Source organism: Mangifera indica, chromosome 10 (genome assembly GCF_011075055.1).
Source record: "Mangifera indica cultivar Alphonso chromosome 10, CATAS_Mindica_2.1, whole genome shotgun sequence".
Classification (NCBI taxonomy): Eukaryota; Viridiplantae; Streptophyta; class Magnoliopsida; order Sapindales; family Anacardiaceae; genus Mangifera; species Mangifera indica.
In genome coordinates, this window is record NC_058146.1 from 17,189,097 (window position 1) to 17,216,485 (window position 27,389).

The 27,389-nt window shown below is 31.6% G+C and overlaps 3 protein-coding genes across 11 annotated transcripts; 2 read left to right on the forward strand and 1 right to left on the reverse strand.

Annotated features, from left to right (window-relative positions):
* Window positions 1-629: 629 nt before the first annotated feature.
* On the forward strand, window positions 630-2,302 carry LOC123227904 (phospholipase A1-IIgamma-like). Its single transcript, XM_044653037.1, has 2 exons — window positions 630-1,217; window positions 1,698-2,302. Exons 1-2 carry the CDS (start codon window positions 771-773, stop codon window positions 2,178-2,180), a joined length of 930 nt encoding a protein of 309 aa, XP_044508972.1. The 5' UTR covers window positions 630-770; the 3' UTR covers window positions 2,181-2,302.
* An 18,515-nt stretch (window positions 2,303-20,817) lies between these two features.
* On the forward strand, window positions 20,818-21,384 carry LOC123226822 (phospholipase A1-IIgamma-like). Its single transcript, XM_044651336.1, has one exon. The coding sequence runs from the start codon at window positions 20,818-20,820 to the stop codon at window positions 21,382-21,384; it is 567 nt and encodes a 188-aa protein (XP_044507271.1).
* Window positions 20,970-26,988, reverse strand: LOC123226665 (CASP-like protein 5A2). 9 transcript variants are annotated; one of them, XM_044651180.1, is made up of 6 exons: window positions 26,748-26,980; window positions 25,633-25,696; window positions 25,354-25,470; window positions 24,520-24,652; window positions 23,587-23,631; window positions 21,910-22,820 (listed from the first exon to the last, which is right to left on the reverse strand). In XM_044651180.1, the coding sequence occupies exons 3-6, from the start codon at window positions 25,383-25,385 to the stop codon at window positions 22,536-22,538; spliced, it is 495 nt and encodes a 164-aa protein (XP_044507115.1). In that variant the 5' UTR covers window positions 25,386-25,470; window positions 25,633-25,696; window positions 26,748-26,980; the 3' UTR covers window positions 21,910-22,535. The 9 variants fall into 9 exon arrangements, 7 of the variants coding, with proteins under 7 accessions (XP_044507118.1, XP_044507115.1, XP_044507114.1 ...); XM_044651179.1 differs by having other exon boundaries at window positions 25,354-25,485; window positions 25,633-25,768; window positions 26,748-26,979; XM_044651178.1 differs by having other exon boundaries at window positions 25,633-25,768; window positions 26,748-26,978.
* Between the last annotated feature and the right edge of the window lie 401 nt (window positions 26,989-27,389).

Here is a 27,389-nt window from a genome sequence, read left to right on the forward strand (position 1 = left end):
AAAAACTCTTCCACAGGAATGCATCAGCCGGCCCTATTCCAACTGCAATGAGATTTTTCCTAGAAAATTTCGATGGCTTTTTTTATTTGGAATTTTCCATATTGGATTAAGGTTGTGATATGGAAGGAGAAGAGTTGGAATATTTTCCTCCACACCTTCATCAGCCGCCCCTATTCCAACTTCAATGACTTTATTCCTAGAAAATTTCGATGACTTATTTTCCACGTTGGATTAAGGTAGTGACAAGAATATATATATATATATATATATATATATTTAAAGAATTAAATTTTCAATAATTTTGATTGAAAGTACGGAAAAATAAAAAAGGCAATTAAGATTGTTTCTTTTAAAAATAGGATAATTAGTTTGATATGTTTAAATAAAAATGTTGAAAAAATTGCTCTCTTCAATATAAAGATATGAAATTTAGTTTCTTTAATCAAAAAATTTGAAAGTTGAATCTCAAATAAACATAATTTGGATAGTAAATGTGATAGGGAAATAAAAAAAACTACAAATTTTCTTAATTGCGAAAGATTGCTTATTTCCTAAATAATATAATCATGAGACCAAAAGGCTGCCTAATTCTCTTCCAGGCTCCATTTGTTCTATAAATGGCATGCAGAAGTATGAGTGTCTTCCCACAGCAAGATAAAGCAAAACGAAGAGAAGAGTGATGGCGAACTGGAAGAAGCTTAGTGGCGAGAAGAATTGGGAGGGCCTGTTGAAACCTCTGAACACCAATCTGAGAAACTATATAAAACTCTATGGTGAAAGAGTTCAAGTTATTTATGACTCGGTTAACTCAGAAGATGAAACACGTCCAGCTTATGCAAAGGAAGACTTATTTTCTGAAGCTGCCATTGAAACAGATACATTTGGGAATTTTATACACTGTGACTGACTATATTTTTGCAAACTCAGACGTTGCTTCCTGGATCGACTGGATGGTGGAGGACCAGTCTGCGTGGTTTGGGTATGTTGCTGTGGCCACAGATGAAGGAAAGAAAGTGATGGGAAGAAGAGACATTTTGATTTGCTGGAGAGGAACTCTTTCTCTGTCTGAGTGGTTCAAGAATGCTCGATTCGATCAAGTGTCAGCTTCTGAGATTTTTGGGAAGAGCCATGATCCACAAGTGCACAAAGGGTTTCTCTCAATCTACACATCGCCTAATACTGAACCCTCCTCCAGTAAATTGAGTGCTAGAGACCAGGTAAGAACGTAAAATGAATTTGCATGAATAAAATAAAATCATTTCAGTGCGCAGGATATACATATACCTTATAGAAACGCTGAATTTAAGCAGTTTAAGATTACAGGAATTCCGGATGTCTCATGCTTTCTGAATTCATAAACATCATAAAATTACAATGACCTGTCGTTCTCTCATGAAACATTTCTGATGTATCATGCTTTCGAAAACCATAGATTTTTTAAAATTCACACTAACATAAATTCCTCTGCTGGAACTTTCTGAATAACAACTTTTAATGTATAAAACTATTGTACCTGGGTTTTCAAAAGGAAATCAAGCCTTAAGGTCAATTAAACATTTGTCTACCTGAATCATAACCCATGAACTATATTGGTATCACATTAAGTTATGTAAGTTTTAATTAAATCAAAATAATTTACTGATTTCTTCATTTTCTTTTTTCTTGATATGTATTTCTATTATGGTATATTTACGTAGGTGCTGAATGCTGTTAAGAATCTGGTGAACAAGCCCGAGTACAGGGAAGAGGAAGTCAGTATAACAGTAGCAGGTCACAGTCTCGGTGCAGCTCTTGCAACATTAAACGCAACTGATATAGTTACCAATCAATACAATAAGCGCACAGGTTCGGAGGAAGCATGCGTGGTCACGGCCTTTGTCTTCGCCAGCCCCAAGGTTGGAAACGAAGGATTCAGGAAAGTGTTCAATGCACTCAGCAATCTTCATCTCCTTCGCATTGAAAACAGATTCGACATCGTTACTGATCTTCCTCCTTCTTCTATTTCCTACAAAAAGGTGGGCATGAAGTTAAGAATCAAGAGTCACAAGTCGGCATTATTGAATTTTACAGACGGGCTTCAGCTTCATGACATAATACCTAAGTCGCACAGTTTGAAGGAGTATCTCCAAGGAGTCACAGCCAGGCCATCACAGTTGGAGAAGCTTCAGAGTAAACTGTAAAAAATGAATGGGGCTGGATTCATCCATTAGGGCTATTTTCCCTTGCAGTTTAGTTGTTGCTTTGTATATGGACTTGCTGTTAAATATTGGTAGAGCTCGATTTGAGTTTAGATAAAATAAGTTAACTATGAGTCATTCTTTATATTTGAATTTGAGTCAACTAGATTGTATAAGTCTTGTTCAGATTCAGCCCACGTTGATTCTAGCCCGATCTACAAGTTCGATGTATTTTGTAATCCATTATTATCAATAAAGATATTTATAATCGAAATTACAAATTTCTGTTTACGAGTAAAACAGCTTAAAAAAGAAAATTTTGAATGAACTGATGTGATTTATAAAATTAACCTTAACAAACTCTACAAATTTGCTTTTATAGTAATAGACATGGCAAAGGATCAAGGTAGCCTGTTGCCCAGATATTTTCAACCATTAATGAAACATTTTAGTAATAATAGTACTGAATATCTTAATTAGTCATAGATCCTTATATATAAAGTATCATTTCAAATCTAATAAGTGAATTTAATAGTATTAAGAATGTCAAATTTTATTATAATTAAACTGAACTAAACAAAAAGTGACAAGCCAGTGTGATTGAGTAGAAAAGAAAAGGCTATATATGGATTAAAATATATGTAGGGTTGATTCAATTTATCTGAACTTAACTCAAATATAAAAGGAACAATTTTAGTTTGAGTTTGAGCCAATTAAATAGTAATTGAACAAGAATAATGTTTGAAAAAATAATTATAAATGAATAAGGTTGGGGTTTGGTTGCTAGACTTTAAAGATGACTTAGGGAACAACTTGGATTTGTCAAGTGTGGGCTTGGTGACACGTGTAATTACATAAAAATGATACTTAAAAAGAAACCATTGACATGACTATTTCCAGAACCCAACTTCAGCTTGTCTTAATATCACTTGTCACAAGTCTCTTAGTGAATTTCTACTAACACTTCCAAATCGTTTTGCCCCACTTCTAAGTCCTTTCCAAGATTCTTTGCAAAAGAAGACAAGTGAAGGAAACGGTGACATTTATGTTTCATTTGATTTTTCATTACTCTTCACATGGCTTGGGGTCAAAATATATTAGACTCATTTTTGAGATATTTTTTTCTCTATGAAGAAACTCTCTCTCCACAATTGATGGTGAGATCTGTAAATCGGACGGTGTTTAATCAATATATTAGTAGTTATTCAAGCGCAATCCAACTGCTGTAAATCTATCAAGTTTCAAACTCTATATAAACGATTGCATTTTTTTCTCTGATAATACGTTTTTGAGGAATTTTTCAATAGGTTTGTGTAGAGGCAGCCCAACCTAAAGCACGAGAAAATGGTTCGACTGGCTATTGTAGCAGCCGAGCCTTAGGCCTAAACATAAGTGCCTTAGGCCAGCTTGTTATTGTTTTCATAATTATTAGAAAATTTTAAAAATTAAATAATTAAATAATAATTATAAAAAAATATTTTTTATTAAAATTAATAGGTTGGTCTATTACTGTTGGGCCTGACTTGGCCCATTATTGTAAAGATCGACTCAACCTTATATATATAGGTTCAGGCCAGGGTTGTGGACCTCATACTTTTCATGGGTCAGCTTGCCTATAAGGCCCATTACTATGTAGGCCATAGGCTCGGACTAGCCCAAAGGCCTTGTGGGTTGAGCAAGAGTCAGCTCGATTTATTGCCACCTTTTAGGTTATGGTTGTTAAAAATATAAACATATAATAGCACCAGTCTCTTATATACACTTGTGCACTTTACAAATAAGACACTAATTAGTAATTATTACATCATAAAACGTTTAATGTAGACCCATTAATACCTGACAAAATTTGACATAATTCGTTAACCTGATATGATACGATACGATACGATACGAAAAAAATTAGGTTAAAGTTATAATTTTTAACATAAAAAGTATTTCAGATCGAGTTAGGGTTGATCCTAAAAAAAGGGGTCAAGTTAGAGTTAACACAAAACCAACTTGCATTGACTCAAATTAACCTGAAAATTTTAAATAAAACATTGTATAACATCATAACAGTAAACAAATGCCCAATATCCTTAATTTTCTTCATTTGAACAAAAATGTTTCAATTCACAAAATCTATATTCTCTAATTTGAATCAATGAATAAATCGGCATTGCATCACCAAACACACAAACTTGTAAAAAAGTATTTGTGGTTTATTTATTTCAAGGTTTCATATACGTGATAGAGATTTGAACTCAAACTTTCTCCCTATAAATTCTAATACTCTACCAATTTTGCTAACCTCTGATTCAATCTGATCGATTGAATTTTTCTTTGAATTTTCTAATGGCTAGTGCCATGTAGACACCACGGAAATGTCATATCACATCCAATTGATCGAATTACATCCGATCGATCAAATTTTGTGTTTTCTAAAAAATTAAAACGACCAGTTTTTGTATATAACGATAACTTTTCTCATTTTCTCCTATATAAACCCAATCAAATTCATTTGAAAGAGACTTTTGCCACCAAGAACTTTCATATATTTGAGAGCAAATCAATTTTAAGCTATACACTTGCAAATTTTTTTCTCTATTCAAAACTCTTGCTTACATACTTTTAGATTTCATTTGTATTGGGTTGTAACAAGCTTAAATTTTCATATACACTCTTTAAGAGAGATTACATTTGCAAAGATTAGAAAATTTTTAGTGACAGAAATTGAGTTCTAGTACTTGTAAAGGTTAATAGCACCTTGAAAGCTATTTTTGTTGTCAAGAAAAGCTGGATTGGGATTTTGTCAACCAAGGATTAGTGAAATACTCCAATGGCGATAGCTTAGAAGAGTGGACATAGGTCGGGTTGCGCTCAACTATTATATATCATGTGTTTGATTTTCTCATCTCTTAAACTTATATTTTGTGTTATGTATATTGATTGTGTTGATTATTTGAAATATTTTTCTCATTCTTATAAATTGCATTAAAAATAAGCAATATTCATTAATTTGAATAATTTAGTTTAATTCTTTAATTTAGTAAAGATTGTTTTAGATTGTCTAATTCACCCCCCTCTTAGGCTATTCGATCCTTCAAATGTTAGGTTAAAAATCTGATACGAGTTTAAACACTATTGACTTAGTGGAGAGCATATGGTTCACACACAAAAAGATTTGATGAACTCTAAAGGTGTAAGGATTATCCAAGTTGGATTCGATTTAGATTTCAAATAGAGAATTTAGAGTCTTGAAAATGTCTATGGACCCAAAATATATTTTATTGTTTTTTCGAGATCCTAGTATAATAATCCTAAAGACTAGAGATGTTTGCAATAATTGGTAGGATTAAGTTTATCTAGTTGGATAATTAATGTCCTAGTTAGATAATTCAAACTAAGGCAAGTTATAATTTTATCCTGTCTAGGTATTATGCACTCATGATTTCAGTTGATTATTAAAATCATGAGATTGAAATATTTACATATTATACTCCATCCTGATATGAGCACAAAAATCATGGAAATTAACTGTGAAATTAATTGTGAATGATATGCACATTAAATGCATTGACTGAGTGTACAACTCTCGTGAGTTGTATGTTTATGTGCACAGGTGGACAATTCCCACCCAAGCTATGCACACTAGGAAACTCATTGGTCACAGACACGCATAGAAAAGCCACCCAGGACATATTCAAGTCCCAAGAGGCACATGTATTTGTGTATATATGAGTGTTCTCTCATTTTAAATATATAGTATTTTATTTTACACATAACCTTAACCGTCGAGTGAAATTAATAATTTCTGTCCCTTTCACCACAAGATTGTGTTAGAATATGCCCTAAAAACTAATCGCTTTATTGGTTTCAAGGGTTGTATATCTTGCATATACATTATTAATAAAAGAAGAGTTTTGTCATACTTCACATGTTTTCTGCGTCACTTTTATATCTATATTGTAGTTCTATATTACATCCATATTAGCTACATGTATATGACATGTGAAAGGTCCCGATGAGTTTTAATAAACATCATCAAATTGTTCCCTGCATAGGTAATATGTTTGAGCAATAGTATTGCATAGTGGGTGTGTGCTATATCACCATAGTATATCAGTGGATGATATTAGACATGGTGGATATACACATGGGTAAACAATAAAACCGTTTGATGGTTAGAGAACTAATCAAAGGTTATTACATTATATTGTTTATCGAACGTGACCGCTGAATAATGATCACATGGGCATTAATATGTAGTCAATGATACATCGTAAATCATACTAGTGTATAGATCCTTTGACTTGAGATATCACAGTTGTGCTTCATTTTGAAACGTATGGTTCATATGGTGTATACCACGAGACTAATCATGTCTCACTCAGAAGCCGCTTTGATCATAAGTTGCTTGAACGAGAGGACAAGTGATAATCATACAGGGATCCGTCAGCTCGATTGCTACTGAGTTTCCATATGAATATCGAAAAATATAAAAATCTAAGATACTGACCAGTGTAAATTAAAGACTACATGAAGAGAGTTTCGATGTGGCATGTTATGATGTATTACTTGATATTCGAAAAGATTAAATATTGGATTTTGACACTCCATGAATCTAAGTTTAATCGGGATATAACGACGGAGGGATTGGACTACATGGTAAGTGTGAGTAAGAAATGTTCATTTGGCATTATGTGAAGTTTGTACTTCATTGTGATGTAAGGGTCATGAGACATTGCTAGATGACACCACATAATTAGTAGGAGCTTCGTTTTGTAGCGAAAAATGAAGTATATCGGTTAATGACAGTTTTGAGTTATACAATGATATAATGAAATGTATCGTTCGATATAGTGCCCACGACTACTTCACTATAAACCTTAAAGGTAGTTTACATATTTCTATATTTTATTTTTTGAAACAACATGTAAATTTTATATTACCATTATTACATATGATGTGAACATAAATTAAAAATTTTAATTTTTTTGCTAAAATCCTATAAATGGTATCAGAGCCAAGAGTTTGATCCTTGAATGATAAGAACATGCCATATTTTTAGGTGTTTGGAAGTGTTAGTGATCAAAACCTAAGATATAAGTTTTGTTATGTGTGATTGGTTCAAACCAAGTGTACATATGTTATTGGGAATGTCTTAATAGCATTTAAGAAACTGTAAATTGTTGAAATTGTGTTGAATAACTTTTGACATAAAAAACCTAATTTTAGAAATTTGGGTGTTTTTGAAATTAATGGTTTAATCATGATTTACACATAAATTTTAATCTTGACTTTACATTGGAATATGTTTTAAGAAACTTAGTTTGTGTGACTTGGTGAAGGGCATGAACAAGTTGGCACGATTTCCATGTGTTTGGTTGATGGAAATAACATTCAATGTTGATTGAATTGTTATTAATTCATTAAACTAGTGTTTGACTTGGTTTGATTGATAATTGGATTCTTGATAGCTTGGATTGGATAAATTACATTATGTGTAACCATATTCATGCTTGAATAATCATTACATGGTTTGACGGACTATGTTTGAGTGATGAATGATTCATATATGTCATGATTTGGTGAAATGCATGACACTTGTGAATTTGGCTCACATTAGGCATATGTTATGATTTTAATTTACAACTTGTTATTCTAAAACCTATTCATGTTTAAGTATGAATTGAAACATGTTTAATGAGATTTTGGTGAACTTGGTTTTTGTTTTGGAAACATCTAGAGTTAGGGTTTTATGGTTGGTTTCAAACTTGAACAAAGAACATAAAGTATGGTAAATCATTTGTTAAGTTTACCAAATTACAAATTTAATTTCTAAGTTTGAATGTTTGACCATGATGTTTTAAATATTAATATGGTGCCCACAATGTCATGTTATTATATGTATATGTGATAGTATTAATGTGTGACATATGTATGCTATATATGAGACATTATGACATGCTAAACATCATGCATCTAAATGCTTAACATTATGTATGCTAGATTGAAATGGACTTAACATATTGGATATGTTTATTGTCTTAGATACATAAATAAGAACTCAAGTTTGCTAGTCTAGGATTAAGTTATAAGATATTGGATCTCTTATATGCAAGATCAACCAAATGTATATTTTAGATATGTGATATGTTAAGTTGTATGAAAATATGGCTTCTTTTGATTGTTGAATAATATAGTTTATATGTGTTCAATAGCATGTCTAAGTTTTATGTTTTATATTATCATGTAATTTATTTATGGCATATAATACATAGTTTTATGTTTTAGAGAACTAAAATTTTTAGGCATGAAATATTCTTACAATACCATTTAGGATATTAGAAAAGTTTTCAATGGCATAAATTGTAAGAATATGGTTTATTAATATGTCTTGGGTGACAAATACGTATCCAAAGATACATACTAGACTATTCAAGATATAAACTGAACCTAATTAATAATAATAAAACCTTTCCAAATTTTCAATATCAAATTCGAGTCTTCCATTGTGGGTCGATTAGGGTTACATCATAAGGCTAGAAATCCTAGATTTCTATTATGTGATGGATACTATGCCATATGACATAAAATTAGTCGATTGATGTCTAAAGTACTATTTTTGTCATTCCCTAGATTCTATTATGTATGAGAGTGATGAGGTATTATGTTTGGAAAGCACAATGGGTTGAATTTGATTAGTTTAGAGTGCTTAGATCTATTATGTGCGGTGCTCAAAGCTAGAGGCTCATATGAATCATAGATTGCATTTGGAATGCAAAAAGAAATCGTTTCCTACTTATTAAGCTTGACGGACTTAGATCTATTATGTGCGGTTTGTCAAGTTTGATAAGAACTTGATTCCTCACTAAAAAGTGATCCAATGAACTTTCTAAATCTTCAGCTGGAAAAGTATAAGATTTGAATAAAACAGTGGGAGCTAATAAGATTAGGTTTATTGGTATTACTAATGAATTTATTATTTCTTGCAGTATTCTCTCTTGTGATATAGAATCTCAAAATGTCAGCAACAAACAATATACTCTTGAAATTGATGGACTCTTATGTGCTTGTTGGTCCCAATTTTAAAGATTGGCTAAGAAATCTGACAATCATTCTTAATCTTGAAAAGTCAGCTTATGTCTTGGAGGCACCTATACTAGCAGCAGTGGACCCTGACACCCCTGAGAAAGAGCAAAGAGCTTATGCTGAATGGGTAGATGCTAACTTATGAGTTCAGAGTTATATGCTAACATCAATTAACTCTGAACTTCAAACTCGGTTTGAGAACGTGCAGAGTGCGTATGAAATTATCACTACTTTAAGACAGTTATATAATGAAAATGCTCCAGTGAAGGAATATAATTTGATGACTTCACTATTCAGCATGTGGCTTAAGGAGGGTGTTTTCCCAGATGATCATGTTATTAAAATGATTAACAAGACTAGGGAGTTACAAATTATGGGCACAGATTTGTCGCATAATGTTCGGGTGAATTTGATTCTTTATTCACTCCCTCCAACTTTTAAACCGTTTATTACAAATTATAATCTCAATAGGATTGAGCGCACTCTCCCTGAGCTTTTCAATGAAATTCAAGAATTTTACAATAATAAGAAGAAAGGGAAAACACCAGCTAAGTTGCTAGCTATCTTTGCCACGAGAGACAAAAAAAGACAAACTCAAAAGCCTTAGAGAAGAGGTTCACAGATGGGATCTGGTGGACTAAAAGTACAAAGAAAAGGTTTTAAGAAAACTAGTACCAGACCTTCTAGGATAAAGGGTTCTGGCATCAGGGCATCACGTTCTCAGTCTCCACGACCATCTGTTCTATAGAAAGAAAAAAAGCAAGGGAAGAGCAATTGTTTTTATTGCAACCAAAATGGGTATTGGAAAAAGAACTATCTTCTACACCTTGATGATCTGAGAAAAAGCAAAATAGATACATATCAGTGTTATGTAACTGAATTTGAATTAAATGTTAATTCAAACGTTGATTCCTAGATATTGGATTCTGCTGCAGCTTCACATATTTGTGCTTGTTTACAGTATCTATAAAATAGTTCTACCTTGAGACGTGATGAGATCACACTGAGACTGACTGATGGGACACGAGTTTCTGTAGAGGTTGTAGGTGTATGTAGTGTACAGTTACCTACTAGATATGTAATAACTTTGTATAAAACTTTGTATTTTGCTAATGTCATCAGGAATATCATCTTTATTCCAGTTTTGTGTAAAAATAGTTATCAGTTTACATTTAATGGAAATGAATGTCTAATTTATTTTGGGAATAGATTAGTAGGAAATGCTATCAATACAAATGGTTTGTATGTGGTAGAACTTGATTTACATAGCGTCATGTATTCCAAATCATCTAAAAAAACTAAAGAATACATAAATCCAATAATTCTATGGCATCATAGATTCGATCATATTGGAGAGGATCAGATTCGACAATTAAAAGAAAGTAAACTTTTAGGTTCATTGGGTTCAGAACCCTATCATACTTGTGAATCTTGTCTTTGAGGAAAAATGATCAAGCTTTCGTTTAAGAATAAAGGGGAACGAGCCAAAAATATATTAGAATCGATACACACTGATGTGTGTGGCCTCTTTAATGAAATGACCCGATGAGGTTTTTCATACTTCATTACCTTTATTAATGATTATTCTCGATACGAGTATTTGTATTTGATGAAATACAAATATAAAGCTTTTGAAAAATTTAGAAAGTTTTAAAAGGAAGTAGAAAACCAGACTGGAAAGAGTATTAAAGTTTTGCATTCATATCGTGGAGGTGAATACTTAAGTACAAAATACCAAGAGTTTTTAAAAGACAAAGGAATATTATCTTAGTTAACTCCGTCATTTACATCACAACATAATGGTGTGTTTGAATGGAGAAATCATATTTTATTAGATATGGTACAATCTATGATGAGTTTTACTGACGTGCCAGTTTATTTATGGGGATATGCTCTTCAAACATTACTACATGTGTTGAATAAAGCACCATCAAAGTCCATTTGAAAAACATCATACGAATTATGGTATGGTAGACTTCCAAGTGTATCTACCTGAAACTCTAGAGATGTCCAACATTTATCAAAGTGGTTAAAATTGATAAATTGGAGTCTCGAGCAGAAAATGGTCGATTCATCAGGTATCCAAAAGAAAGTTTAGGATATTATTTCTACTTTCACTCTAATCAAAGGATTATGGTTTGTAGAAATGCATATTTTCTCGAGAAAGAGTTCTTAGAGGAAGGTGGTGCAAGAAGAAAAATTGTGCTCGAAAAAGAGTCTGGAGAGCCAGTAATCGAGCCTATTCAAGTAAATCCTCCCAGTATACAATTACCTGTACCAACTATAATGGCTCAAGTAAGAAAGTCTGCTAGAGTGTCTCAACCTCCTGAGAGATATGGATTTCTGACAAAAAGAGATTTTGAATCGCTTCTAATAGGAGAAACTATGCACTATATTATCCAAAAACTTACTAAAAGGCAATATTGGATATTGACTCTAGCAGATGGCTAGAGATAATGAATTCAGAAATTGAATCTACGAATGTTAATCAAGTATGGACATTCGTTAATCCACTTGATGGAATAGTTTCAATCGGATGTAAATAGATCTTTAAGAGGAAAATTGGCATGGATGGAAAAGTTGAAACTTATAAAGCTCTATTAGTAACTAAAGGTTATACTTAAAAACAAGGGTTAGATTATGAGGAGACTTTTTTACAAGTCGTAATGCTTAATTCTATCAAATTCTTGCTAGCCATCGCAGCACACTATAATTATGAGATAGGGGAAATAGATGTTAAAACTGCTTTTCTCAATTGGTAAATTAAGGAAAATATCTATATAGAGCAACCAATTGGTTTTGTATCCACTACCAAGAGGCATAAAGTGTGCAAACTACATCGATCTATATATGGATTGAAACAAGCTTCAAGAAGCTAGAATATCTCGTTTGATGAAACAATCTGAGTATTCGATTTTATTAAAATTCGGATGAGTCATGTATCTATAAATTAGATAGAGATAAAATTGTTGTTTTCCTAGTCTTATATGTAGATGACATATTATTAATTGGAAACAAAATTGGCACTATGACTGAGGTTAAATTATGGCTAGCAAAATCTTTCTCCATGAAAGATCTAGGAGAAGTTACCTATATTTTAAGTATTCGCATCCATAGAGATAGAGCGAAAGGATTAATAGATTTATCTCAAAAATTGTACATAGAGAAAGTGTTGAAACGTTTTCACATGCAAGACTCTAAGAAAGTTCTTCTATCGTTTCCTCATGGAACACATTTATTAAAAGATATGTGTCCAAAACTGATGAGGAGAGACAACGAATGTGTGAGGTGTCATATGCTTCAGCAGTAGGTAGTCTCATGTATGTCATGTTATGTATATGACCAGACATTGCTTTTGCAGTTAGTGTAGTAAACAAATATCAATCAAATCCTGGAGAAAGATACTGGACAACAGTAAAAGCTATCCTGAAATATTTAAAGAGGACCAAAGAGTTGATATTGGGTTATGGAGGTTCAGAATTAATGCTCAAAGGATACTCAGATTCTGATTTTTAGTCAGACATAAACGATAGAAAGTCTACATCTGTATTTTTTTTGTTGGTAATGGAGGCGTAGTCAGTTGAAAAAGTGTCAAATAGTCAATTACTGCAGACTCTACTATAGAAGCTAAGTATATTACCACTTCAGAAGTTACGAAAGAGGTCGTTTGGATGTGTAATTTACCAAAGAGTTGGGCATGGTTTCTCATATGAGTCAACCAATAATTATATTTTGTGACAATACTGGTGTCATTGCACAAGCAAATGAACCAAGAGCGCATCAAAGGTCAAAGCATATTCAACGAAAATATCACATCTTGAGAGAATTCATTGGAGCTGGAGATATTGTCATTCAGAAGATTGTTTTAGCGGACAATCTTATAGACCCACTAACTAAAGCATTGACACAAAGATTGTTGGATCAGCATCTAGAGAAGATGGGCATTAGGTACTACAGCGATTGGCTTTAGTGCAAGTGGGAGTTCTTGTTAGAATATGCCCTAAAAACTAATCGCTTTGTTCGTTTCAAGGATTGTATATTTTGCATATATATTATTAATAAAAGAAGAGTTTTGTTATACTTCACATGTTTTCACGTCACTTTTATATCTATATTGTAGTTCTATATTATATCCATATTAGCTACATACATATGACATGTGAAAGGTCCCGATGAGTTTTAATAAACATCATCAAATCGTTCCCTGTATAGACAATCTGTTTGGGCAATAGTATTACATAGTGGGTGTGTGCTATATCACTACAGTATATCAGTGGATGATATTAGACATGGTGGATATACATATGGGTAAACAATAAAACCGTTTGATGGTTAGAAAACTGATCAAAGGTTATTATATTATATTGTTTATCAAACATAACCACTAAACAATGATCACATGGGCATTAATATGTAGTCAATGATACATCGTAAATCATACTAGTGTATAGATCTTTTGACTTGAAATATCACGGTTGTGCTTCGTTCCGGAATATATGGTTTATATGGTGTATACCACGAGACTGATCATGTCTCGTTCAGAAGCCGCTTTGATCATATATTGCTTAAGCGAGAGGACAAGTGATGATCATACAGGGATCTGTCAGCTTGACTACTCCCGAGTTCCCATTACGAATATTGAGAAATATGAAAATCTAAGACACTGGCTAATGTAGATAAAAGACCACATGAAGAGAGTTTCAATGTGGCACGTTATGATGTACTACTTAATATTCGAAAAGATTAAATATTAGATCTTGATATTCTATGAATCCAAGTTTAATTGGGATGTAACGATGGAGGGATTGGACTACATGGTAAGTGTGAGTAAGAAATATTCATTTGACATTATGTGAAGCTTGTACTTCATTGTGATGTAGGGGTCATGTGACATTGCTAGATGACACCACATGATCAGTGGGAGCTTCGTTTTGTAACAGAAAATGAAGTATATCGGTTAATGACAGTTTTGGGTTATACAGTGATATAATAAAATGTATCATCCGATATAAGGCCCACGGCTATATCACTATGAACCTTGAAGGTAGTTTACATATTTCTATATTTTATTTCTTGAAACAACATGTAAATTTTATATTACTATTGTTACATATGATGTGAACATAAATTAAAAATTTTAATTTTCTTGTCAAAATCCTACAAATTGTTCTCAAGCTTTAACAAGTTTCAAGTAAAGTCAAGCCTCCTTTCGAGTTGCTACTTTGTGTGGATACCAAGGAGCATGCCTGCACTTAGTTTTGAAAGCACGACTTCTCAATGTCTCACCATCAAAGAAAGACAAAAGAGCCACCAACACAAGTTTATCAAATACACCTTATGCGTGTAGTTTCCATGTTTGTAAATTAATCCTACTACGGAAATAATCCAAAAATGAGTCTTTGTGAATTGTTTGGATTATTAAATTGAATTTTTAATTTATTATTCCACCACTGAAAACTATAAAATCCATACTAACTTGAGGTCATGGAAACTTTAAGAGACTTGACAAACAAGTCTTCCTGAAACTCACTTAGGATTCTTATGCTAACTTTGACTAAAGTAGGATCAGTAAATCCCTTTCCACCAAAATTTTGGCTAAGACTTTTTTGCAAAGCAAATTATGTTTATTCTTTTCTTGATCCATTCTAGCCAACTTAATATCATATATATGAACCCACTAACTTCAAGGACAAAGTTATTCTTATTTTCCAAGGCAAAATGACTATTTCCCACTCAAGGTTCGATTATTAAGGTTAAATGTTAATTTAATTATAAAAGAGTATTTATGTTATTTTGTCTAAATATCATAATATTGAGTGTGAGTAGGGGTGTAAGTGTCATTTTTCAAAATTTACTAGAGATAAATAAACATTTCTCCTATCTTGTTTAAAAAATTATTATATTTAGTACACATATTTTAAAAATATATTTATAGTCCTAATAGTCATCACATGATCTATTAATTTCTTTGGAGTTGTAATTATAATTTTTGACTCTATTAACAGCTTAAACATTAAAATTTAAAATTTTCAAAAAAAAAAATGTTAAACTTTTATAAGATTTCTTAAAAAACAGAAATTTCCGTTATCACTCTTAAAATTTAAAAAAAAATTATAAATTACCTCAAACACACAATTATATGTTATTAACACCCCTATCTATATTTGTACTAGCAATTTATTTATTTTAATTGAAATTAATGTAAATTTGGGGTATAAAAATTAGTTGATAAACTTTTGGGGTTGTAATGTTATTTACCTAAAGGGTATTTTTTGTCTTTTCAATATTATTATAACAAAATTTAACATATGAGTGAGAAATTGTCTTTTTTAAGTTTAAAGGGTGGAAATCTTTCCTTTTAACAAACCTTGGCGGCAATAGTTAGTTGGCCCTTTTTTCAACAAGATATATGTTATGTTACGTTGACTTGCTGCCTTGGTTGAAATGTTACAAGACTAAAGGTACTTCACTTAATGAAAACTTTAGGTATCAAAATGTTTGTTTATTGTGGGACCCATTTAATATGCTATATGGCAAGCATTAAGTCTGATGGGTGGATTCAATCTAAGTCGTTCAAGTTTAGATTGACATTTAGTTCAATTTGGACCTCTCACCGCATTAGAACTTGTCTTGCAGACGATTCCTCTTCTATTCTCCAACGATTCTTCTTTTTAATCTTTGACAATTCTTCTTCTTTGAAAATTCTTTTTTATATGATGATTTGAGTTAGTTAAACTCAACCACAAGCTAGTTGTTATTGATTCAAGTTGAGCACTATTTGGTTCTTATTTAGATTCAATTCAGCTCGATTTGGCTTGAATTTACCTCTAAACTAAGGGAACAGAAATGTTCTTTTCTTAACCTTACAAGGAAAATGTAACAAAATCTAAGGATGGCAAATAATTTTCTTCACTTGATAATGTGGATCCACTTGCTTTCTAACATGGCAAGTTGTACACATGAGATGTACATGACAACAACACCTATTCCCTTTCCTTCCCCCGTCGTTTCTCTTATTATTACCATATCATAATCACAATTAGTGTTGAACCCGAATCAAGTTGACTCAAGCTTGAAAGCTAGTTTAACTCAATTCGAATTTGAACTAAGGTTGAGTTAAAAAGTTTAAATTGTTTTGAAATTAAGCTGAACTTGAGTTAGAGAGAGTTCGACTTAGTTTGCCCATAAGCTAGTAGATGGTTCGATTTGGTTCAGACTTGGTTCATGACTCAATTAGAATTATGTTAAGTAATTGTTATACGATATTATTTTGTTAGTGAGTCACGAATTCAAACCATAGATATGAGTTATAGATTTGAACTATAAATTCAAGTCAAACCTGAACCGAATTTAAATTGAATCATTTTTATTTAAGTCAAACTTAAACTACCTTTAATGTTGGCTCAACAAATTTGAATTAAACTATTTTTTATTCAAGTCGAATTCAAGCCAAGAAATGTTCAAACTCCACTCAGTTTGTGTCCATCCCTTAGTTTTAGAAGCAAAATTGCTAGTTTGATATTATCAATAGAAAATAGTGAAAGTTAAGTCCCTTTAATGGAAATAGTGAAATTTTGGTCCTTTTTAATGAACAATTTGAAAATTTGATTCCTTAAATAGGAAAAATTACAAAGTTCAGTTTCTTCAATAAATAAAAAAGTAATAGTTCAATACCTTAAGATGTTATCTCTAATTTAAACATGGAGTGTTGCACATACCTCAAAGAGCAAATTCAATCTGAGTTGCCAAGCTCAAGCTCAAATTGTTGTTGGCTCAGTTGGAACCCTTTTACATTGTCAGCATGGCAATGATTCAAGCTTAAGCTTGGGCAACTCAGAGTAGATCTGCCCTTTGAGGTAAGTGTAACACTTCATGTTTAAGTTAGAGATAACAACACCTGAAGGTATCGAACCATTGCTTTTTTTTTAATTCAAGAAACCAAACCTTGTATTTTTTTTCTTATTTCATGAATTCAATCTTCTTCAATGACAATTCTTCTTCTTTTTCAGTAATATTGTTCACAAATCAAGTGATCTGAGTTCAATCTCAAGTTGATTGTTTTAGATTTGAGCTAAACTCAAATTAAGTCTTGTTTGGATTTAGCTAGGCTAGACCCAAATTCACCCTGCTTACCTCTGCTGAAGTTTCCATAAATTCACTTACACCATTGTGGCATCGAAAACTAGATAGCCTCCCATCACATTTGAATCAATAGCAATATTATATGTACCTAAAATAAATACTAAATTAGGTACTAATGATGATATATAATTATATGATTTGATATTATTTTATTCTTAATTTAAAATCATTTAATCACATAATAATATATCATCATGATATTCAATTTAATACTCATTTTAAGTTGACTCTTTCATTTTCCTAACAGTATTGTCTCAACAAAAATGTAAAAAAATCCATTTTTGCCTTCATGAAGATAGATGACATATTACCCTCGTCTCTGTTGAGATTTCTATTTTTCATTGAATCCCACAAGTTTAGAATAGTATTCTTAACCTTCTATAGATTTCAAAATTTCTTCCAAATTTCCTGTCTTCATAGTTTGCTAACAAAATCCATTAAGTCTATTGTAGTTTGCTAACAATGAATAATATTATATGTATTAACCAACCGAAGTACAAACATAGATACAAATGTTGATGTATTATCATGTTATTACATGTTATTTTGTATCTTATTCAAAATCACTTAATCACATATGATATATAAATGTTTGTACACATGCAAGTCGTACTATTTTTTCTATTTCCTGTAAAAGATCAATAAGACATCTTAACCAAAAAAATATGATATTTCGCAATTACAAGTTTTATAAATATATAGACTAAGGTAACAACAATTAACATCTAAAAAGATTATAGTGTTTCTATTAAGGTGTGCTTACATGTAGATAAGAGAAAATGAATATAACGAGACATGAGATTTTAAATATGATTTGATTTAATAATCAAAATATTTACGTCACCCTAATTTCAAAGAACTCTTTCTTCTTCTCCGATTTGTTTAATGTTTGTGGTGATTACAAGGACACTCTAATTACAAATCTCTAAAATATATGTATTTGTTTTCCAAGGTCCTCTAGAAGAAATTGAATGAAGGAAGAACTTTTAGTCCATTTATTTTCTTCGATTTGGTCTCCCATAAATTATATTTATTTTGCTATATATAAATTTATTATATTGCTTATGCAAAGTCACATGTTAATTACTCCATGTCTAATGTACTTGTTTTTATATTTTGTTCTTTTGTTCCATATTACAATCTAATAGAATTAAAGTTATCAGTCATAACTAAAGGCATCTTTTATATCAAGCCTTAGATTTTTCATTACAATGTTTTCATTTTTAAACTTGGAGTTTTATATATGTTTGTAATTTGTAAGTTAAATGCAAAAATGATGTATTCAGACTCGGATCAAACATTTACCCAATCAAGAAGTTAGTCTGAGTCCTAATTGGTTCGACCAATGATAGATTAAATAAATATTAGAATAATAGTCAACAAAAAAAAGAATTGTGATCTATGGTGCATTTCTCTTACTAATGAATTTGGTTCGAGTTATAACAATAGCAAGTATTGAGTTGTACCATATCCCTTGGAAAATAGGACTAGATGCAAAAATATTTAACTGTGAGGAAAAATCTCACCCTTTAAAATAGTTTGGTATTGATTCTATAAAAGAGGTATGAGCTCCAATGGTTGCTTATTAAAATTCACAGGTCTCATATAAGCGGGAAAAGGGCTATATGTTAGTGTGTAAGTGTGATGAAAAGTCTTATCCCTTTAAATAATCTAGACAATTCTAGTTGTATTGATTACACTAAAAGGTGTCAAGCCCAAGTGGTTGCTTATTCAAATTAACAAAGTTTTAACAGTATTCAGTTGTTTGGTATTACAACTCTATTAGACATTGACGCAATCAAGAGGTCAATCTAATTCTTGATTAATTCGACCAATAATAGATTAAATAAATATTAAAACAATTAGGCAACAAAAAAATACCAAGACCTAATAATATGTGGTGTATTTTCCTTACCAAATGAATTTGGTTTGAATCTTAACAATGGCAAGTATTGAGTTGTCCCATTTTAGTTGGAAAGGGGACTAGATGCAAGCCTCTAATTGTGAGGGAAAATCTCACCCCCTAAAATAGTCAGGTATTGATTCAATAGAAGAGCAACAAGCTTTGATGGTTGTTTATTCAAATTCATGAGTTACACATCGGTTAAGAACTGGGCTATATGTTAGTGTCTAAGTGTGACAGAAAGTCTCTTCCCTTAAAATAGCAATTTTAACTGTATTAATTATACAGAAAGTGTCACACTGGGATGGTCATTTATTCGAATTCACATATTTTTGTTATAAATATGATAAAAAAAATTATAAGTAAAGGATGCTATACTTAAAAAGCAGAAAGCTGAAGAATGAAAGCAGAACTTGAGAGGCTTGGATAAAAATTTTATTAAGTGTGTATTTAGAGACACTCTTTTCCGACCCTCCAGCCAAAGAGATGGCCATTTTTCAAAGCAAATTTTCAAGGCTATTTGATGTTTTCACATTATCTTTTAGCGAAAGTCTATTTCACATTGTGGAAAAATCCATCTTTTATAACAATTTCAACAAAGTCATATTGTTTGGTATAAATCTACAATTTACTACTAAAATTCATAAGTGAACATATTTTTTATACCAAGCCTTAGATCTTTTTTTATTATAATTTTTATTTTTTTTATTTTCTAACATTTAATTTGCACAAGTCTTCTACCGAATCTAGTAGCATTGACTTTGCATGCCTAAGTGTTGTTTTCTCTTAATCTTCCCCACACCTTCTACCCAATTTAGTAGCATTTAGTTTGCATGCCTAAGTCTTCTCCATCTTCCAATTTGAATGTTCCTAGAAAATTTCGATGACTCTTTTTATATGGAAGTTTCGATATTGAATTTTATAATAGGTAACCTCAGGTTGAATCCAAAAAATTAAGCTCAAGTCTACAGTAAACTTTTAACTGTGGAAATTTTTTCTCTATTAAGAAAAATTGAGTTCTCAAATTTTTTCATTGAAGAAGACAAAACTCTTAGATTTTCCTATTAAATATACTGATCAAATACAAATAATATTGTTTGTTTTATTTTAAAAATAAGATAATTAATTTGATACTATCAATATGAAATAGTAAAACTATAGTCCCCTCAATATAAAAATTTAAAAATTTGGTTCATTAAATAAAAAATTTAAAAAGTTTAGCCTCATCGAATAAAAAAAAAAAAAATCTGAATCTTTCAATTGTCTAGATGTGATATAATAATAATAGTTTAATACTTTCAACTGTTATTATTTTTTTATAAAATAATTTTATAATAATAAAAAAAATTGATTTTTCTAATTATACGCGTGAAAAAGAAAAGAGTAGTAAATTTCCTAAGTCTTATTTCCCCACTAACGTTTTCCTGAGACAAAATGGTTGCCTAATTCTCTTCCAGGCCCCATTTGTTATATAAATGGAGTGTCATCTGAAAGCAGGATAAAGCAAGACGAAGAGGAGTGATGGCCAACTGGAAGATGCTCAGTGGCGAGAAAAACTGGGAGGGTCTGTTGGAACCTCTGAACAGCCATCTGGGAAACTATGTAAAACTCTATGGTGAAAGAGTTCAAGTTATTTATGACTCGGTTAACTTAGAAGATAAAACACGTCCAGCTTATGCAAAAGAAGATTTATTTTCTGAAGCTGCCATGGAAACAGACAGATTTGGGAAATTATACACTGTGACTGACTATATCTTTGCAAACTCAGACGTTGCTTCCTTGATCGACTGGATGGAGGAGGACCAATCTGCGTGGTTTGGGTATGTTGCTGTCGCCACAGATGAAGGAAAGAAATTGTTAGGAAGAAGAGACATTTTGGTTTGCTGGAGAGGAACTCTTTTTCGGGCTGAGTGGCGCAAGAATGCTCAATTCAATCAAGCGTCAGCTTCTGAGATTTTTGGGAAAAGCCATGATCCACGAGCGCACAGAGGCTTTCTCTCAATCTACACATCGCCAAACACTGAACCCGCCTCCAGTAAATTGAGTGCCAGAGACCAGGTTAGCACACTAACGATAACTTTACATTAACAACGTAAATCAATCCAACCCATAAGATATTCGCATTGGGTATAAAATTCTTAACTTAATCAGCTTAAGGTTATAGGAACACCTTATATATTGTGTTTTCTTATTACATGGATTTCTTGAGATTGACCTGTTTTGACAACATAAAATCATTTCAATCCGCATGATATTCGCATAGGTTATAAAAATTAGCAATACTATTAGTAATCACTTTAAATACATAAATAAGTACACACTTATATATGTCATCATGTGATTAAGTATTACCTTATTTTTAATTCAAAATCATTAAGATTATAGAAATACATATGTGTCATGCTTTCTAAATCCATAGATTTCTTGAAATTCACCATATTGACAAAATATAATCAATCTAATCCACAAGACATTCATATAGATTATAAAAATGTTGCATTAGATTAGTTTAGGGTTACAAAAATAAAGAGTCATGTTCTCTGAATCCATATATTTCTTGAAATTAACATGTATTGACAAAATAAAATCAAACCAACACACATAATATTCAGATAGGTTATAAAAACATTGAATTAAAATAGTTTAAGGTTACAAGAATACTTGAATGTTATGCTTTATGAATCCACAAATTTCCTGGAATCCACCTCTATTGACAAAAGAGTTAAAAAATCAATCCAATCCATTGTGCATTCATAGGGTTGGACAAAATATAATCAATCCAATCCATAGTATATTCATAGGATTGGACCTGATCTGCACTAGCTCTGGCTCAAAATTCTGGTTAGCTGGATTCAAATTTATTTAACTTGAATTCAAACTGAATTCAAGTCAAAAAGTTCAACTCATTTTTTAAATTGAACTAAACTCGAACTAGAGAGAGTTTGACTCAGTTTGACTCACAAGTTGGGTAGAATTAGTTTAAACATATTCAATTAAATTAGTTTAAGGTTACAAGAATGTATGCGTATCATGTTTTTGGAATCAACAGATTTCCTAAAATTACCCTGAATTGTTGTGAACGTATTTTCTCTCACAAAACCTCCCCATGGATAAAATTATTGTCTGGGCTTCGGAAATAGGAATATACGGTTGGTTATGACTCTATATCAAATATGCAATAAACCTTAAAACTAGTCTACGTCTACTCAATCATATTAAGCCATCCGTAAACTTTCTTCCTATGAATTTCTATTATGACCATTTTTATGTAGGTGTTGAACGCTATTAAGAAACTGGTGAACAAGCCCAAGTACAGGACAGAGGAAATTAGTATAACTGTAGCAGGTCACAGTCTGGGTGCAGCTCTTGCAACATTGAGCGCAACTGATATAGTCGCTAATCAATACAACAAGCGCACAGGTTCGGACAAAGCATGCATGGTCACAGCCTTCGTCTTTGCCAGCCCCAAGGTTGGAAACAAAGGATTCAGGAAAGTGTTCAATGCTCTCACCAATCTTCATCTCCTGCGTGTGGAAAAAAAAATGGACATGATTACTAAGCTTCCTCTTCTCCCTATTTCCTACAAAAAGGTGGGCACGAAACTAAGAATCAGGAGACGGAAGTCGGCACCATTGAAATTAAGAAATGAGCTTCATGGCATACCCAGGTCGCACAGTTTGAAGGAGTATCTCCGAGGAGTCACAGCCATGCAGTCACAGTTGGGGAGAAAATGAAATTATAGTATAAATGGGAGAAAATGAATGCAACAAGACGACACGAGATTTTTAATTTAGTTCAATCTAATAGTCGAAATGTCTACATTTGCCTAGGTTTTTATAAAAAGTCTTTTCTTGTTTCCCAATGGGTCTATTGTTTGTGTTGATCACAAGACATTCTGATTACAAATCTCTAAAATATTTGTATATGTTGTGCACATAACATTACTCATAAATTTATTATATGCTTATTCAAAGTCATGTGTTAATGACTCCGACTCATAAATTTATTATAAGTTGTACTTTTTTTTTCTTACAAACTAATCATCAAACAAAGTAAAGGAAATCAAAATAAATCGAATTAGCCATAATGTCAATCCTACCAAATTAATAATCAGAAAAAAAAATCCTACCAAACAACCAAATATTTTTGTAAAATGTCACAAGTCCTTAAGCTCGATAGTATTTGACAAAATCCTTCTAAGTTCACTATGTCATAACGTCAATCTATAGAAGCCATTTTATGGTTTATTAGAATAAACAATAGAAACACAAAATGCAAGTAGGGTGGTACCCGTAGATGCACGCATGCTGCAGCAAATGTAAGAGTAGATGTTATCTGCAAATAATTGGAAGCAATCTGATTTAGACAAACAATAGTATTTTTAATTCGATGAATAAACTTGCAAATAAGCAATCACAAATTTAGAATATGTAACGGAATAGCAATATGACACAGACAAGAACTGCGGGGAAAATAAATTCTGATCGTGAATATTTGCAAGGCCTTCCAACCTTTATGCATACGTTGACACTCTTCTGAACATTAATATGCACTATTGCAACATTTTTAGATAAAATACTTTTCAAGCTCCTTTGCTACAAAATAGTTGGGAATAAAAGTGATGAATGGTTTCCACAACTGAACTCCAAAAGTTTTCTATTCAAAATGTAATATTCCTAGAATTTTTGACGTTCACAACTTCTTTATATGCATTTTGCTGGGAAAAATTACCAGAAAAACATCCTTCACATCAAAACTCAATTTAGAATTGGCTCCATCCAGAATTGAACTATCAGTGAATAGCTTAAGTTTTCCAGTACTTCTACGAAAATCTGATGCTACATGTGATTATAAAGCAACAATGACCAGAGCTATTATGACCAACATTTTCTAAATTAAAAAGAAATTTGATTAAATTATTGCTGACTTGCACTTTCATTTAAAAAGAAAAATAAAATTTCAACAAATTCTCTAGAAAGCATCATATGCAAAACAAAGCAATTTAAAATATTCCCAGTTATTCAGTGTCACACGATAAAAAAAAAACCCATGCAATAGGCTAATTGCAGTCATCTATATCAAAAAACATATGTTCAGACAACCAAAAGTACATGTAAAAGAATTCCCAGCATTTAACCAAACCAAAGAGACATCAAATCAAAGGATGTTGTTGATATGTGCTGCAACAACTAAGTTATGTTACTGTTAAGCACATTATCTTACCTCATCACCAATAGCAAACAAAGTAACAATTCGATTATTCTGCAAGGATTGCATCATCAGAAGGGCATAAATGTGTACAATGACCAGAGAAAGGCTCAACAAACTCTGCAAGCCAGCTGCAGCAACGAGGAACCTGACATAGCAAAACTAAAAGAAGATTTTGTATAAAGCCAAGAGAAAACATTCATGATAACATTATATACAGAGCCACAAACTGAAAACATGAAAGACATTCAGAGGAGCTATAATATCACACCAAATAGATGAATAAATATGTAACTCTTAGACTACAAATTTTCTTATAAAATATCATAATAAATAACTTTGGAAGATTAATCTTATACTGGATATGTGGTATCTCCAGTATTTCCATATTGTTTTGAATGCGAGAAATAAATGTGTTTTGGATAAGAAAAAGAAAGGCTGTTGAATTGCTTTGGAAGAGAGTCTGTGGGATGGCATCAATCAAGGTTATTGAGATATTAGAATATGAACTACAAGAATATAATTACAGTTAAAGTATTGTGAACTTATGACTGTCCACAATTTAAACTGCTACAAAATATTATTTTTTAGTACATCTGGTAAACCTTTTTTTTTTGTTCTCATAAGTAGGAAGTTCAGAATATTGAACTACAAACAATTTCAATTTGTTTCAGGTTATTGAGATATTAGAATATGAACTACAAGCAGATTGTTCTACAATTAATGATTATGACTTGAAATGCGTCTAAAATTTTAAAAGAATGATAAATTCTACATAAGAATTGTTTAAAATCTAAAATGGAGATGTTTTAGCTTTAACTGAAGTTCAAAATTAGAATTAAAAGTCACCTTCTTGAACAAAGGCGCTTAGTTTTAAACATGAATGACAATTAGGCTCCTTTAGTCAGATGCTTCTGAAAGGCTCCCTTGGTCATCGACATCATCTTCACTTGAATCACTATCACTCTGTAAAATGATAGCCTAACAAATTAAGTCAACATGTAAAAATGATACATATGCCACCAAAACTGGGTTAAAGATCAAATTGAGATTCTGTTTCACATCACCAAAATTAATACTCTAGATAACACTAGGTCAAAATTTGCAAACAAAAGACATGAATTTTACCTTAGCTACTTTAGCCTGAAGATATGGTGTCAGGTGGTCTTCAAGAGTAATTATAACAGGATACCTAGATGTAGAAAAAACATTCTCTTTAATGGATCTCAAGCATTTTATGAGCTCCACAGGGTTTGTCAAGGTCCTAAATTTGGCAACAAAACTTCAAGTGAGATTACGGAAAGACTTTATCTATCAAGAAAAATGAGGGGAGCATATTGCAGATACCAAAAGTGGTAAGAGCCTATTTAAGCATCATGTTTATGAAGTAGAGAGAAAAACAAAAAATAAAGGAAAATGGATGCTGATTCAATATTGCATATAACAAAAGTGGTAAGAGCCTATTTAAGTATCATGTTTATGAGGTAGAGAGAAAAACAAAAAATAAAGGAAAATGGCTGCTGATTCAATATTGACAACGTTTTTATGACAACACAACTCTATCAGCGTTTTTTCTTTTATTAGTGTACAACTAATATATGACAGTTAGAGAAATCAGCAGAATTTGATGTCTATGCTAAATAAAGACAGCCTTCCTCTGTAATTCATAACTAAATTATACTAGTGTCTGCTTCCTTAGGTAACATATGAGAGCCATTCCATTCTTGATCAGAATAAAGATTCCCAATGTCCAAAGAAACACACCATATATAGGAGGCTTGATTGAAGCAGCGGACTCTATGATGCATCCTTTTGGTTTAATTCAATATCCTTTATTATAAGTTTTTATAATATTACTAGTTGGGCAAAAGCAAGCAACAAGGCTCAACTAGAAATCTAACAAATCCCACCCGGAATCTCAAATAGTCTCAACTAAGACCACTTTCGGAGTGATAGTGATTCAAGGAAAGCTAGACAGATAATTCATTGATCTAAAAATCTGATAGTTGAGAAAAAAAAAATAAAAACTTGAAATCTAATAAATCTATAAACTGCATTACCTCAAATTGTTTCAATTGATGGAACACAACATTTAATGACCAAAAAAATTCACAAATTGCAATCACACAACACAATCAAAATTAAGCTTCCAATAACATAATTCACAAAATTCATTCCATCAACCAAATATAAAAAATTTTAAAAAATAATTAGGAAGCGAAGATCAAGATCAGCTTATTGACCTAGAAGAAAGATCAGTGACGAAACTTTGCGTAATCATAACGAACACTTTCATTGAATATGGCAGAGGCTTTGACATGCTCGATTAAACTATCATGCTAGGCTTTGTCAATCTGATCTTCTCTTCTCCGCTCTATCAACGAATTTAGAGGCAGAGCGTCCACGACGGGAAATGAGAGTGTTAAATGAGTGATGAGGGGAAATTTGGAATAAAATAAGTGATGAGGTACGTCATGATATATAATAGTCCCACGTTTTCCATGTAAACCGAATTGAATTCCAACTTGGTTTTCCATGCCACGTCATTATGTTAGTTCAAATTTTATGCTAAAAATCTTCAACTTTAACCTGATCCAAATTAAATTGTGTTAAAATTTTTTAACCATAATTTAACCCTTAAATATTCAAGTTGACCCAAATTAACTCAAAATTATCTATTGTTTTCATTCTTTAAAGTATTTTTATCATTTTTATTTTTTTACAAAATTACCCCAACTTACTATTTAAAAAAAAACACAATATAAAATTTTTTTATTTATAAATAGACTAAAAATTACATACTAAAACTTTTAAAACATATTAATAATCTAACAAACCAAATCGCATTTTTACCACTTAATAATAAATTAAAATATTTAAATAAA

Excerpts from the sequence above, each read along its gene's own strand:
- LOC123226822 (XM_044651336.1), top strand. The coding sequence starts at position 20,818 with ATGGCCAACTGGAAGATGCTCAGTGGCGAGAAAAACTGGGAGGGTCTG.
- LOC123226665 (XM_044651177.1), bottom strand. The coding sequence starts at position 26,824 with ATGTCAAAGCCTCTGCCATATTCAATGAAAGTGTTCGTTATGATTACG. Across the intron at positions 24,653-26,747 it reads GTCACTGATCTTTCTTCTAG|GTTCCTCGTTGCTGCAGCTG; the intron begins GTCAATAAGCTG and ends TTGCTATGTCAG. Across the intron at positions 22,821-23,586 it reads CAGCATGCGTGCATCTACGG|GAGATGAAGATTGGTGAGAG; the intron begins GTACCACCCTAC and ends TTCCACACGCAG.
- LOC123227904 (XM_044653037.1), top strand. The coding sequence starts at position 771 with ATGGTGAAAGAGTTCAAGTTATTTATGACTCGGTTAACTCAGAAGATG. Across the intron at positions 1,218-1,697 it reads AATTGAGTGCTAGAGACCAG|GTGCTGAATGCTGTTAAGAA; the intron begins GTAAGAACGTAA and ends ATATTTACGTAG.